Source organism: Vicia villosa, linkage group LG1 (assembly GCF_029867415.1).
Source record: "Vicia villosa cultivar HV-30 ecotype Madison, WI linkage group LG1, Vvil1.0, whole genome shotgun sequence".
Classification (NCBI taxonomy): Eukaryota; Viridiplantae; Streptophyta; class Magnoliopsida; order Fabales; family Fabaceae; genus Vicia; species Vicia villosa.
Genome location: NC_081180.1, coordinates 142,764,554 through 142,779,605, shown reverse-complemented (window position 1 = coordinate 142,779,605; position 15,052 = coordinate 142,764,554). Strand labels below are relative to the sequence as shown.

Genomic DNA, 15,052 nt, shown 5'->3' with positions numbered 1-15,052 from the left:
ACAACACAAGTCCAAAGATTCTATAATGGGGCCAATATCATAACTACATATGATGAAATGATTGATTGAAAATAAATATGTGCTAAATATTGATTGATGATTCACAAATTGTCAAAGTTTTTTTTGACCCATCTTAATTACATTAAGTTGTTTAACACTTTTTTTATTGTTTTGGTGATGGATGTTGGGTAGAATACGAGTGTGTAAAATGCTCTAGAAGGGGATGTTGGATATGCCATTTCCCAAAAACCAACTTCAAAACATTTTCTTTAAAATCAAGAGTTTTTAAAAAGTTTTGCAAAGGATTTTACAAAACATGCGCTTTGATTGCTTTTAAGATTTACACTGTAGCTAGTAGCTAGAAAGTATTATGAAAATGAGAGATGAAGATGGTAGACAAGTAATGCGTAAAAGGCTGCTTGTCGCTAAGATTTTCTCTCGGCCCGCTGCAAATGATGGTTTAACAAACAAAAACATAATTTCTTAAGCCAAATAGACCCTAAGGAACACACTCAATCTCTTATTTTGTTAAACAAACTCTTATTTTGTTAAAAATGTTAAGGAGGCACCACACAGAAAATGATAGTTAAACAAACAGAAACATAATTTCTTAAGCCAAATAGACCCTAAAGAACACACTCAATCTCTTACTTTATTAAACAAGCTACTAAGTTATAAAAGGAATGCAATTGTTAATTTATACTAACATCCAAGCAATTTTTATGAATATAGTTATAGCAAAAGGAAGAGTAGAGCAAATCCTGAAATAGTCCCCACATGAATTAAAGAAAACATTACAGAATCACAGTAATCTACTCCCTCCGTTCCTTTTTAAGTGTCGTTTTAGAAGAATTTTTTTGTTCCTATTTAAGTGTCGTTTTATAATTTAATGTTATAATTTGTCATTTATACCCTTATTTTCTTAATAACCCCACCTTAAATTTTTCAATTAGTTATTGGAAAAAGAGAATGTATGATTGAATTTATTTGGAAAGAGAAAATTAAATAAGGGTATAATAGGAAAATTAACTCTAATAATCCACTATCTTGGTTGAAGAGCTTTTTGCTAAAACGACACTTAAAAAGGAACGGAGGGAGTACCTTTTATGATGCAGATCATAGTTTGATGGTAACATAGAAGTGCATCCTAAATAGCAATTCTAAAATTCTAAACCACTTTAAAGAATGGAATGCCAAACAAAACCACTCTAAGGTGAATAGCCCATTCTAAAATTTGGCGAAAAGAAGCAGGTGAATTTAAGTTTAATCTTTCCACATATCTGCAAACTCATCAGGCTCCAGCGGATTTGCCATCTCATGCCTTTTCCTCCTTGTCTTTGCTTTGACCTTCTTTGCAAAGGTTCCAGCCTTTTTCTTCTTCTGCAAAGCTCGAATCTACACCAACCGACGTAAAAGGGTTAAAAACACAAACAAGATGTAGTTATTTTCAGTACAAAACTAGAGAAATTAAGAGTGAGAATTGAGAGCATGTTGGTTGGTACCTGGTTTGGCGACACATAGAATGGATTCTCATATAGAGTTGGACCTCCAAAACTGCCACCAAATATTTTAATTGGATTCAAGCAGAACCGTGGACCAACCTAAGCAAGTATTTGCACGAATAGGTTAAAGGAAATTTTAGGAATTGGCAAAATCAAAATATAAACTGATAAACAAGTTTATATACCTCAATTAATGTCATTTTATCAAGGCCTCCTCGAGGTAATTTGTCTGACTCATTATGAGGAACAGAGATCTGCATGGGAATAAAGATGTGGTTTATTATTCAAAATAGCTCAATAAACATCATGAAGCAGAATGATACAAGCATTCCAAAGCTATGTTCGCAAAAATGCAAGAGTACTAGCAGAAAATGATACTTCTATCTTGTTTAATTTATTAAGACGCCTCTAAACACTACACCAATTATTTATATTTATATCTTGTGCAGAAGCAATCACAAACCTGATAATTTCGGAACCAAATATGGTCGTCAACTATTGAGAATACAAAAACATGGTCATGGAAAGGCTTAGCCTTTCTATGGTCCTTTGGTGTTTCAAATATCTGAATGAAGCAAAGAAAGAGTATGTCAGCAATATTCAAAATTGTTTCACATCCTACTCTGTTTAAACTATGACTAGAGCCAAACATAGCAGTGAAGAATTTCTCATGTAAACAGTTGACAGCTTAGGAAACCCCTAAGACATGTAACAAACAACTACACTGCAAGATCAGATAAACACCAAAAAAGTGCAAATTAAACAATTTTTAATCACACCGGTAATTCATACAAGCACAAAGCACAAAACTAATACCTGCAACAACATCTCTTTCAACAGTTTCCAATATGCATCTTTTTCAAAATTTGATGAAAATGTCAAAAGTGGGCGGGAACCTTTTAGGTGATTCCCAGTTAGCTTCAATTCCTCCATCGTGTGAACTGGAAAGTCGCGAGGGTAAAACCAAAACTCGTAAAATGGCCTCAGAAAAAGCGAGTTAATCATAATTCAAACAGAAGAATGAAGAACTAAATAGTAAATACTGATCCAAGAAAACTATATATAATTATCAACCAGACGAGAATATTACCGGCACTAACTAAAAATTTAACAGACGGGCCATTCGGGCATTTTGACATCCAGAGATAAAGATCCTTTGCCTTCCTGCACTGAAATTCACATATACAGAATCAAATAGTAAGACAGTTATGCAACAACAGCAACAGCAGCATAGCTCAGCCTCATAACATAATCCAAAGTTGCCACTGAAAAACCTAATACCTCGAAAAATAAACAAGAGGAACAGTTTTTGAGCTCAACAAGCTCATTCAATGTGGCCCCTTTAGTTTCTTTTGATTCAACCTTGTTATCCTTCTTGCAATGAGGCAGGAGCGATACAATGTTCAACATCAAATGTCGGTACCTGAAAACAATTCGCCTAGAGCAAGTGACCAAGACTTTCTCTTTGTTTCTGAATATAGGTGAGGAACCATTATCCTGGACCTCAATTTCATTTTCATTCTCGTTTTGTGTTTTATTCTTCCATCCTAAAAGAGTTCTGACTGGTCTTTCTGGTGCAACATCATCCTTTTTGGGAACCGCCGCAGCTTCAGTCTTCTCGCTGCGCTTTCTCTTCTTCCCCATGTTTTTTTTTAATATAAATGGAAGGGTTCTCGCTGCGATTTTGATGTTCGTGCAACTCCAAGAGCTGCTGAACGTTGTTTTAGGGTTCTAGGCGTATTTACTTGTAACAATTGTTAAAATAAAAATGTGTTTTATACGGGCCTTTTCAAAAGGATTAGGATTCTAGATGTCATGTCATCCCTCTTATATATGACACACCCTTAAAAGAGGTGAAAACTCAAATTATAATCATATTTAAAATTTCCACCACTTCACAAATTTCTCAACTAGAGTTGTTGAGAGAGATACTTCCCCGCTACCCATTGGATAATATGCTCTGATCGGTCTCATTGGAAACGGATGACTGAGCAGACGCAGGGACAGCAACAATTTTGCGCACCGCGATGCCGACTTGTTAGAGTTTACGCTGTTGTGGAGGAGCATGTTCCTGTGGAGGGTGATCAGGTTTCAGTAATTGCGGAGGAGTCTGTTCCTGTGGAGGGTGAGTAGGTCACAGTTGTTGTAGAGGAGTCTGTTCCTGTGGAGAAGGTATAGACTCCTATTGCTGTTGAGGAGGTACCAGTTGAGGATGAGGAGGTGCCTGCTGTCGATGAGGATGCTACTCCTACATATACAAAGGCCACGACTCGTGCTTCTACGGAGGCATCTGTTTATACGAATGGAGTCTTCCTAGGAGGGCCTAGTGACTGATCTATACTCGCAGGTTATGATTTCCATGTTGCATACAGAGTATGGCTGGGAGAGGTATATATGTTATACTTTTTATTTGCAAAATATTTATTATGGTTCGGTGATATGTTGAAAGATTACAATTTATTTATTTAACTTTGTTTCCTACATGAGCGCCAGTCGGTGAAGGTCGCATCCCATAGGTCAAAGTTGGAGAACTTCCCCTTGGGTGAGATGCCTGAGCAGGGCAGGCGCATTGTTTATGATTTTAGTCTGTCGGAGTTTGTCGATTGCTCCTTGACCATGCTTAACGCCTCACTGCTGTCTACTTTTATTGAGCGGTGGCACTCAGAGACATGCTTATTTCATCTTCCATTTGGGGAGATGATCATCACTTTGGATGATGTCTCCGCATTGTTCCATCTCCCCATTAGCGGTAAATTATTTATTGGTCTTGTCATTAACTAAACGACAGCGTTACTTGAGGGTGTAGAGGATTTGCAGGTCTCTGAGGATGTCGTGCTGAAGGAGTTTGATTTTAACAGGGGACTTCACCTTCGGATTTCTTGGATGCGGGATAGGTACCTGAAGCTTGTGGATACAGAGAGGTATGAGGCTGCCGCAAGGGCGTACATGCTACATTTGATGGCATGTACTCTCTTTGCGGATAAGTCAGGTGTTTACATTGATGTCTAATACCACTGGTTGTTCAGTAGCCTAGAGAGTACAAGCTAGGCTTGGGGAGTTCTTACCTTAACCATGCTTTACACGACAGTTGGAGTTGCGACTGTGCCTGAGACCAGGAAGCTTGCTGGTTATCTAAGTCTATTCCAGGTATAAGATCATTTCTTATTTGTTTTTATTTTATTGTTGTTCGTGACATTAATTAGTTTTTGTTTCTCTAGTACTGGATATACAAGCATTTTCCCAACATATGTGATAGGAGGGTGCAGCGTGTCGCAACAGACGCTCCACGGGTGAGGAGATGGATGGCCAGACAGGTGATTTAGGGTGGGGTTGACACCCTACACAACTTATCGGGCCCATCGTCCATTCGACGACGCTGCATTATATACAGGGCATATGAGGTGGAAGACCTCGGAGGCTAGACACTTGCCTGAGAGGTGTCTCTAACAGTATGGTTATGTCCAGGGCATCACTCAACTAGTTCTGAAGGCTCCTGAATGGGGGCATTGATATATGGTTTCAGATCCACAACATCAGTTTGCTCGTGACATTAGGTCTAGGGCAGTGACTGTTCAGCACCATTTGCAGTGTAAGGGTGGTTACCTAGAGTGGTATGTCACAATATTACATCCTGGCTTCATACCACCTGCTGCATGTTCTTCCGATGCTGCATGGCTTTCTGTTGCTAAGGTTCCTGATCCTGTGGTACTGGCTGACGACGTGCCTCCACCACGACCTGCACCAAGCTTAGATGTCCAGGAGCGTCTCTAAATGGTTGCATTATTATGGATAACCTCATGGGGTTTTGTAAACCCGGATGGCGAGGTTTTCACAAGATTAGCTCAGGTTGCACAAATAGCTCGTGGAGAGCCTATTTAAATATTTTGATTGTATAGTTATATATTGTGTATATTATGTGACTCATATTATTTCTCACATCACAATACTTTTATTGCATAATATTTTATCGATTACATGTTTCGATTAGGAGATAAACATAACACAAGTCAGTATTGTACAACAATCATATATTAAAAATGACTTAGCATGAAAACCTAGTTACTACCAGATGATCCTGGACGTCTTAACATCTTAATTATGTCGTCAGCCGATCTTGAAATTTGCGCATCAAACTTGATCGGCCCCTTAGTTATTCTACGGGGAAATAATTTCCACATGGTTGTCACGTCTTCATTAGTCTTTAACTCAATCACGTTGTATTTCACCCTTCCATTATTATCAACTCAATATTCATGAAACTCAATCTTTCTCACCCTTCTATTCTCAGTATTCAGAAACAATTCATTCAACTTGTCTGTCAAGCTGCTGAGAGATGAGGCGCCATCCGGAAGCTTAAACTCAACATGAGGATTGCTTCTGTAGAAATACACTTCTGTCTTAATTTGAAATTGAGGAAGAGGCGTTTTTTGAGATGTCTTTTGTAACACCCTGATTTTTATTTACTAGTTATTTTATTAGTTATTTATTTTATTAATTATTATATAATATAGTAATTAATTAATTGTGTGATTTTGTGAACATATGTGTATGTGTGTTGGGTCATTGGTGTGAGAATAATATAAATGAGTAATTGAGCCTAATAATAATAGGAAGAGTAAAGGTGGGGGTATGAGTTAGTAAGCCCATTAGTGAGATTTATGTTAGTAAGGGTTTTAACAAAATAAGAGAAATAGAAATTAGAAAGAGTAGTGAAGAAAAGAGGAAAAGAGGAGAGAGAGAAGAGAAGGGGAAGAGAAGAAGAAGAAGAAGAAACCCTAAGGCTATGTTTGGATTAATGGAACATAACGGAGCGGAGTGGAGCGGAATATGACGGAGCGGAGTGGAGCGGAGCGGAATGGAATATAGATCACATTCCATTGTTTGATTAATTTTTAAAAATCTTTCATTCCATCCCATACACCCCAAATTGGATGGAACAAAAAATAGAGAATTGGATGGAATAGGATGGAATTGATTCAATCATGTTCCATTCCATTCCATTGATTATTTGCAAAACCAAACAATGGAACCTCGTTAATTACCACTCCATTCCATCATATACCACCAATTCAAACATACCCTAAAGGAAGAACTTCATTCAAGGTAAGGGTGGGTTTTTCATGTGATTATGGGGTATGTGATATATGTAATGGGTAGTAACATGTGTAGGATTTGGGATTTCAATTTCTAAGTTTTGACCTGTTAGTTTTGGCGTGGAATCCATGAAATCGATGCTTGATTCATGTTTTGATGATAGTATTGATTCTTAATGAATACATGTTATTATGCTTTTAGTCCATGAACTATGGCTGTTTGGATGAGTTTCCATGGTGGAAATCATGGGAAAACATATATGTTCCGTAGCCGATTTTTCTGGTTTTTTGTGAGTGGGCTTAGCGCGATATAGAGTGCTTAGCGCAATCTAGAATGTGAAATTTTATATTTTCATGAAATGAACTGAATCTTGTATGCTATTGATTTGTCATGAATTTTTTGAATATGCTTGGATGGTTTTTGAGATAATTCTTTGTATGAACATAATACTTGAATTTTATGTATATGTATATTGTGAATTAAAATTGGTTGAGATTAGCATTGTTGAGCTTGGTTTTTACATGTTAATTGTGATGTGTTGATTTGGTGAGTACTATGAAGATGTTTTCATATGTGATTGATGACATGATATATGTATGTTGGTGCAAAAGGTGAGATAATTCATATGTGATGAATGGTGTGATATATGCTTGTATGATTAAGATTTGCAGATGGTCTTAATTGCATATACTTGTTGGTAATTGCACATGCATCATTTGGTGTGATGTGGTAATGTTCGTTAGTTTCGTGGCAACTAGTGACTTATCCCAGATCTTGGAGATGAGTTTGAAGCTTATCATCTATTTCTAATTTATTTTTAATTTAGTAGGTTTTAGAAATACACTTTTGTAACATGTACCGAGATGCATTTCCAAATTAAACTCAACCAAATAAATGATTGTGACTCAAAAACGAATGAGTTGTGTGGGGACATGCGTTTCTGAATTCTAGGAATATTTTTTATTTTTCTCTAAAGTGAGGAAGCAGCTTTTAAGGTGCCTTAAGCAATTCCATTTGTTTTTTCAATTCTTATCTATACTCAATTACATCCTTTGTACACCCTTACATTCTTGTGTATATGTATAAAAAGCACCCTTGTATAAGTACAAAAAGCACCCCTACATTCTTGTGGAGTGTATCGAAGGATAACATTTTGTAGCAGCAATGGAACCAGTTATATCTGTAATGTTTCTATGTTTGTTTTTACTTATGTTGTAGTTAACTTTATGATAACGCGAAATTATATCGTATATTTGACTTGACTCGCGTGGATTTTAATCTCGTTTTTGTTTATTTATGTCTTGTTATGCCGGTATTATTGTCCTATTTCAGGAACCTCAAGTAAAATTTGAGTGAAAAGAAAAAATAAATAAATATTTACAAGTAAAAGTTGTGACAAGAAGGAAATGTGGCACCCACCACCACAACACGTGGCACCTATCACCACCAAGGGTGAGGCGCCCACTACCACAATATGTGGCTCCTGCCACCCCCAAGGGTGTGGCGCCTACCACCCCACACATGACACCTGTTATGAAGCCCGTGCTCTCCTAAATTTTCTCCTTCCACTCAGACTTCGCGGCCTTCATGTTCTCCAAGTCCCGGAATCCTTGTTCAACCCAACTGTCCGGGTGTTACGGATTTGTTTGAGATTTTTACGCCAGGAGTTGAGTATAAATTTGAGAGCTCATCTTCAGTTTAGGGGGTTCGCAGTTCTGAGTATTATTTCGCAGAGAATAATTTTAGGCAGAAAAATCCATCATGTAAAAGTGATAGTCTTCCACATCAAGAGACTATCACAACTCTAGTTTTTCAGGCATTTCAATTGTATTATGCACTTGGATTATCAAGCGTGCCTGCATAATCTAAATATTATCAAGCGTGCCTGCATAATCTAAATCCAATTTTGTTATTGTATACAAAGAATATTTTCTGAAGATTATTTCAGTTTTTGTTTTTGGCATTATCTCGAGGTTCTATTTAATTGCTTTTTTATTTGTTTATGATTGTTTCGATAGCGTTTATATGTTGTTGTCCCGTATTGTTATAACCAAGCATAAATTAATTATTGTTTTCAAAATCATGTTTTGTTTCATGTTTAATAATCGCAATAGCATCATTGTGTTTAAAACTATGTCCGGCTAAATCATTTGATACCAGTATGTGATAAAAGTCATTCGGACAGGATTCAGTAATAATTGGCGTTAACTTCTATAAACTATTTTTCTGGATTTAGTTTCTAATTCTAAAATTAAAACGGTTTTTGTAACGAGAGTTAAAAAGCCAATAAAAGTTATGGTCAATAGAGCGATAGTTTGAGATTTTAACCGGATAGTAGAAACTAGGCATTAATCCTAAACACGGCGAAAGCGCTTTAGGATTAATTAGAACTTATTAATTTCCAAAAATTACTTTTAATTCAAATGAGTGAGCGACAACGGAGCATTTTGGTTTAAGAGTATAGTCAGAGTCAATAGCACGACTATGTGAGATAAAGTCTTTTAAATTATTATTTTCTGTTGAAAAGTATTTTGACACATTTTACACCAACATTTGACTGAGTCTCCGACGTATGATGCGAGTTACATATCGGTGTCTCGTTATTTAATATTTCTGCTAAAGTTTTATTTCCTCGTTTAAATTTTGTTTCTTATTTTTGCAACTAAAAATCTTTTGTGATAGTCTTAGATTTACAAAACAATAGTAGATAGCGGTAGATTGACTATTGATCTCTGTGGGTTCGACAATCTTATATATTATTTCGATATTTTCGTGCACTTGCGGACGCATCACATCAGTAGAAAATGAAACACTGAAGCTCATAAGTTAATTGGCTACGAAGAACCTTTGGTAATAAGACTTGGCTTAGTGACAATTATGAGCAACTAGTTTGTCATCCTTTCGTTGCAATATTCTTAGTGCATATCAGTGAAAACACGAGTTTTTTTTGTCATGACACCCCTTCAATTAAATCAAGCACCCCAAATTTTCATATTGACTAAATTACCTTTCTCATTTTTCACTAATAAGGTATTGAAATTTTCTCTCTCTACGCGGTAAATCTGATTGGTCAATTGAAAAATCAGATGTTCATTTTTACCAGAACTTTTAAGAAACCCAGGTGAAACCATGTTAATTTTCAAAAAACTGGGTAGGCCTATATAAAAACGAAGTTAACACTATTGGTTTTTTTTTTTTATAAATCCGATATGTTATGTAATTTTCAAAAATCTGGTAGTTCATATCTAATAGACAAATAAATTAAACGAAGCTAATAAAATCAGATTTTTGACATTTTTTTCATATTCTTTCAAATATTTGAAAAAATTGATATGCTTTAAAAATTTATGATTTTATACTAGATATTTGAAAAATTAATATAAAAAAACATGAATTTATACCAGATTTTTAGGAAAAAAAAAACAAGTATAAAATCATATTTTTGAAAGCAAATTATGATTATACATTTTTTTAAAAAAAAACATGTGTAAATTATATGCTTTTATACCCCTTTTTTTAAAAAATACAATAAATATTTAAAAAATTATGGAGAAAACTCAAAAAAAAATTAAAAAACCAATATATTAATCCGAAAAACTAAAAAAGCACTAACTTTTCGAAAATTCAAATTTTTATTAAACACATTTTAGTAAAATTGTACACATAAAACCTCTTAAACACCCAAAAAGTTGTATAACCATTTGAGATCTATGATATGACCTGTTAAGTTTGCATATAAAATCCTTTTGTTTTCTTCACTATTTTAAATATACTTTTTATTTCAATGTTTCTTTCAAAAGTTGTATTTCCATGGACCATTGCTTTTTTTTTATGTGGATGTCAATCGAACTCAGTTTACTGGCAACTCTATAGCATTAATGATTTTTAGGTGGCTAACTATGATATTAATGATTTAGTAATAAATAACTTCAATACATTTTGAAAAATAATTATACCTACGGTAAATTAAAAAAAAAACTAATAAAATAATTTTAACATTAAATGTTAAAATATTTAATAATAAAGTTCAAACTCTTGAATTATTGTTTTCATAGGTAAAAAATCTAGAAATTCATGCAACACAAAAAAGCCAAAATTCAAAGAAAAAACATTCTGTCATATGATCTGGTTCTCATATTTTAATTGAAATATTAAACAAATTTTCAATGTATGGATTATGTTGTGATTCAACAGTTAACCTATCTGTGATCTGTGACAGGAAAATGCAAGCATGTTATTCTTGTCATCTTGTATGCAGTTAGAAGTATCTTTCACATCAAAATAAACAATTCTATTTAAATTCTCGATTTTTGGTTTTGTCAACCATGACAGCATGGAGATGATGGTGCACATGAACGTTTGTAGCACTATGTGCCCTCAGACGCATGTGATGTGACCTGGATCTACTGCACACGCACAAAAAAGGAATACTTTGGTCCATTTATTTCCCAGTATTCTCCATATCATTACATGTTTTTTGGTCAAGAAAGAATGGAGAAATCACTTGTTTTCTGTTTAGTTTTTGTATGTCTTTTGGTTCCTGTAACAGTTGCAGACTGGAACATATTAAAACAGAAGACACACAATGGACTGAAGATCAGTTTGAAGAATTATTGCGAGAGTTGGAGAATCAACGTTGAGCTGCATAATATCCGAGACTTCCAGGTTGTGCCGGAAGAATGCACTGAATACATTGGTAAATATGTTAGGTCTACTCAATACAGTGTAGACTCGGAAAGGACAACTGAAGAATGTTTGGTTTATCTTAGTACTAGCTGCAATCTGAAGAAAGATGGTCAAGATGCTTGGATTTTCGACATTGATGATACTCTTCTTTCTACGGTTCCTTTCTACAAGAATAATCTGTATGGATTATTCAGAATCCATCTTAGTCTCTACTAATCGTTTCATGTTAACTGTTTACTGATGATTTGATGTTGCTTAATCTGATGAGGCTTTTATTGACAACAGGGGAAAGAAAATAAACGTGACGGCTTTGGAGGAATGGATGAGCAAGGGTAAAGCCCCTGCTCTTGATTATTCATTGAGGCTCTTCAAAGAGATTAAATCAAGAGGAATTCAGATCATTTTGATTTCTGGGAGAAGGGAGTATCTCAGATCAGCAACAATTGATAACCTTGTCAATGTCGGTTATTACGGGTGGACAAGTCTTATTTTGAGGTTAGTAAAACTTAACTCTTACTCTCTTTACATATCTAACTGATTCTAATAATCAAACTAAAATCCCTTTCCTTTTCCTTCCATTGCAGAGATCCTGCTAATGAATTGGCGTCAGTGGCAGAATACAAGTCGCAAGTGAGAAAACAGTTAACTAGTAATGGTTATCGCATTTGGGGAATCTTAGGTGACCAATTCAGTAGCTTTGAGGGGAATCCTAGCGGTATAAGAGCATTCAAATTTCCAAACCCAATGTACTATGTTGCCTAAATTATCATCTACGGTAACAGTATTGCTTCTACATATATGAAATACTACATTGAGTGATTGAGGAACAAATGCTTGTACTTGTTAGATGTTTTAAGAAAATATTGATGGTTGTGATTGAATAAGTGTTGCTTGGTGAATAAGCACTGTATGAGAATCTCTTATTTGCAAATCCATTTTCTTCTTCGACCACCATGCTTAGATTTTGATATTCTTCAAACATGGCCTCATTTATTAGAGCAAGTTTATCTTTGATCAAATCCTCTCAAAACTAAAAATCCATTATTCACTCGAGAAGAAAAGAACCTGAACTTCTCCAATTGTTAAGCTCAACACCACTGGCACTAGACGCATCGCTACTAGAACTATCGTTAGATAAGCTCTCGTAACTTCCAAACATTTTCATCTCAACAAATCTCCAATCTACCTGACCATCAATCTGTTTTGAACTCATCAAACATTAAGTCTACAAATCACACCTCTCAATGTATTTTTGGCTCTATCACTAAGCTGACGACAAAGTAAAATGATATCTGCTGAAGAACTCTCGAGAAAATGCTTATGCTAAGCTTGGCATCCACCCATTTCAGTGTCTTCTAACTTCCTAGTTACTACTACATTAGCTTTTCATTATAAGTGCCAAGTCCAAAAAGGTGTACAATGAACTATATACCGGATCTTAGTTGTTAAAAACCTAAACCGGTGAGAGCAGACTCAAATCCTCCCGAGTTAGCTCTACTAAGTAAAGTATTCATCCACATAACACAATTTAAAAATTGTAAATTTACACCATAAAAGTAATACACAAACAACTCCTAACTTTTCAGTAACGAGTGTGATAATTGTTTATAATAAATCTGCATTCAGCAATTGGCGTTATGAGCCGAAACATTATCCAACATTACAAAACTCGAAACATAAGAGTACATATTTCATCGCCTAAATGCAACTAACTAACTTCTAAGAAGATTGAGACGACAGTTTAAGGCACTCACTCTGGCATCTCCTAAGACATATGTCATTCCAATTCGGAACTTGATGTTGGTTAACACAAACAGTGCGAGCACAAGCATCAGCACACGCATCAAGATCAGACACACCACAAACAGTAACACAAGTATCAGGAATGGGATCTTTTGAGAAAGAACCAACCTTTTTCAACATCCTCTTTGAAGTGCAGACTCTTTCGCAGACGAAAATTTCATCGGAACTCCTTTCTCTTCCCCTTGCGCTCGCTAATCTCTCCTCTTCCGCATTCTTTTTCTTCACTCTAAATGCCTGTCCTGCAATAACTACAGGGATTGCTGCCCCCAAAATTGACCACCAAATTTCACCCATCTAACTAATAAAATCTACAAAACTTCAACCGCTCTTGTAATTCACACGATGCTGCACACAATGTAAACAAAACAAACAAACCTAATTACAACAAAGAACCTAAGTTCATCATGTAATGTAATTGAAAAGTAAGAATTACGAGAAAGTTAGTATATAATACAACACTAAGTTATAATTTCACGAATGAAAAAAACAAAACAAAACAAAACAGTTTAAAAAATCGATAATTACAAACAGTGGAACCCAATTTTTATTAAATCGTAATAACGACAGATAATGAATTATATGTTTTAGAATAAATTAGAAATTATGATTGAATCAGAAATAAGTAGAAATGAAAATGATGAAGTGATAGAATGGTGAGAAAGGGGTTAAGAAGAAAGAAGAAGGGATGAAAGTGATACTAACCAGCGGGTAGGAAGACACTAACGGAGAAAGACGGAACGGTACCATCAATGTGTTTTAAGTTATATTCGAATGTACTATCTTATTGTTTTCTTTTTTAAATATCAAATATATCAAAATATAATTTTATTTATTATTCAATCAGTTAATATCTTTTTTTTAAGAAGAGTCATATTAGCAAATGTTCTCCGGACTTTTTCAAAAAAAATATCTTGAGACTCATTAAAAAATTTAAATATTTTTTTTAAATTTTGAATATATTTATTTTTAAAAAAACTTATCTTTTTAAAGTTTTTAGAGGCATTCGTTAGCATTTTTTTTTAAAATTTATCAATAAATAAACAAAATCTTTTTTATTTTTTGAAATTAAAATAAAAATTAAATGCTCTAAAATTTAACTCAAGTGACACTAATATTAACTATAATTATGATTTTATTCTTTAAATGAAATAAGAGTGAGAATCACCAAAGTACATCGAAAATATCACAAAGTATAAGATATGTATCGTAGAACAAGTATTTAATTTATCTTGTCTATAGAGGTTGGTGCAATTTCAAAAGTTGTTTAATATTTTTGTCATTTTAAAATAAGAGTCGTAAAAGTTTGTTTGTGTTGAAAACTTAATACTGAATTAACTATAAATAAGATTTGAGTTCTGATAGATGAAAAAGCTTGTTTGAATTAGATTTTATAGTTTTGTATTCATTTACTATCTTAACAAGTAATATGCATTTTCAATCAACGATTAATATTACCGTTATCGCTTTCCATTTGTTGCTTATCTAAATTAACATCGTGAAATTAGTTATATTATCTAATAAACGATCTCTCATCCTATTAATTAATATGATGTCACCAAGATTTGTTAGTATATGTGGATGCTCGAACTAAATCTATCTCTAGACTTTAGCTTTCAACAATGAATATCTTGAATCTAATGATAAAAGTTATTTCTAAATATCATTCCAAAATTATAAAAACATATTCTAGTTAGCTATTCTAAAACAAGCATTAAGCATGAATAAGTTTATCAATATTAAAGTATAATTAACTTTACATAAAATACCACGATCATGATTGATACATGAATATGGAATACATCTAACCCCCAACAAAATAGAAATTAGCTACTCTTACTTATAGTAGTTGTACAATAAAGATTAGAAAAAAGAAGTTAAATGTCATATGTTTCGATTTCTTTAACAATACTTCACCTTTGACCTTCTTCTTTCTATTTCCCTTTTGTTATTCTTCTTTTGTTGCCTAC

The 15,052-nt window shown here is 34.2% G+C and overlaps 3 protein-coding genes across 3 annotated transcripts; 1 reads left to right on the top strand and 2 right to left on the bottom strand.

Annotated features, from left to right (window-relative positions):
• Positions 1 to 674: 674 nt before the first annotated feature.
• On the bottom strand, positions 675 to 3,260 carry LOC131618525 (ribosome biogenesis protein BRX1 homolog 2-like). The gene is made up of 7 exons (XM_058889733.1): positions 2,784 to 3,260; positions 2,593 to 2,671; positions 2,319 to 2,443; positions 1,966 to 2,067; positions 1,688 to 1,756; positions 1,503 to 1,601; positions 675 to 1,395 (listed from the first exon to the last, which is right to left on the bottom strand). Exons 1-7 carry the CDS (start codon positions 3,144 to 3,146, stop codon positions 1,264 to 1,266), a joined length of 969 nt encoding a protein of 322 aa, XP_058745716.1. The 5' UTR covers positions 3,147 to 3,260; the 3' UTR covers positions 675 to 1,263.
• A 7,625-nt stretch (positions 3,261 to 10,885) lies between these two features.
• Positions 10,886 to 12,198, top strand: LOC131644360 (acid phosphatase 1-like). Its single transcript, XM_058914842.1, has 3 exons — positions 10,886 to 11,461; positions 11,568 to 11,777; positions 11,867 to 12,198. Exons 1-3 carry the CDS (start codon positions 11,067 to 11,069, stop codon positions 12,042 to 12,044), a joined length of 783 nt encoding a protein of 260 aa, XP_058770825.1. The 5' UTR covers positions 10,886 to 11,066; the 3' UTR covers positions 12,045 to 12,198.
• A 611-nt stretch (positions 12,199 to 12,809) lies between these two features.
• LOC131644361 (uncharacterized protein At5g64816) lies at positions 12,810 to 13,846 on the bottom strand. Its single transcript, XM_058914843.1, has 2 exons — positions 13,788 to 13,846; positions 12,810 to 13,430 (listed from the first exon to the last, which is right to left on the bottom strand). Exon 2 carries the CDS (start codon positions 13,377 to 13,379, stop codon positions 13,002 to 13,004), a length of 378 nt encoding a protein of 125 aa, XP_058770826.1. The 5' UTR covers positions 13,380 to 13,430; positions 13,788 to 13,846; the 3' UTR covers positions 12,810 to 13,001.
• Between the last annotated feature and the right edge of the window lie 1,206 nt (positions 13,847 to 15,052).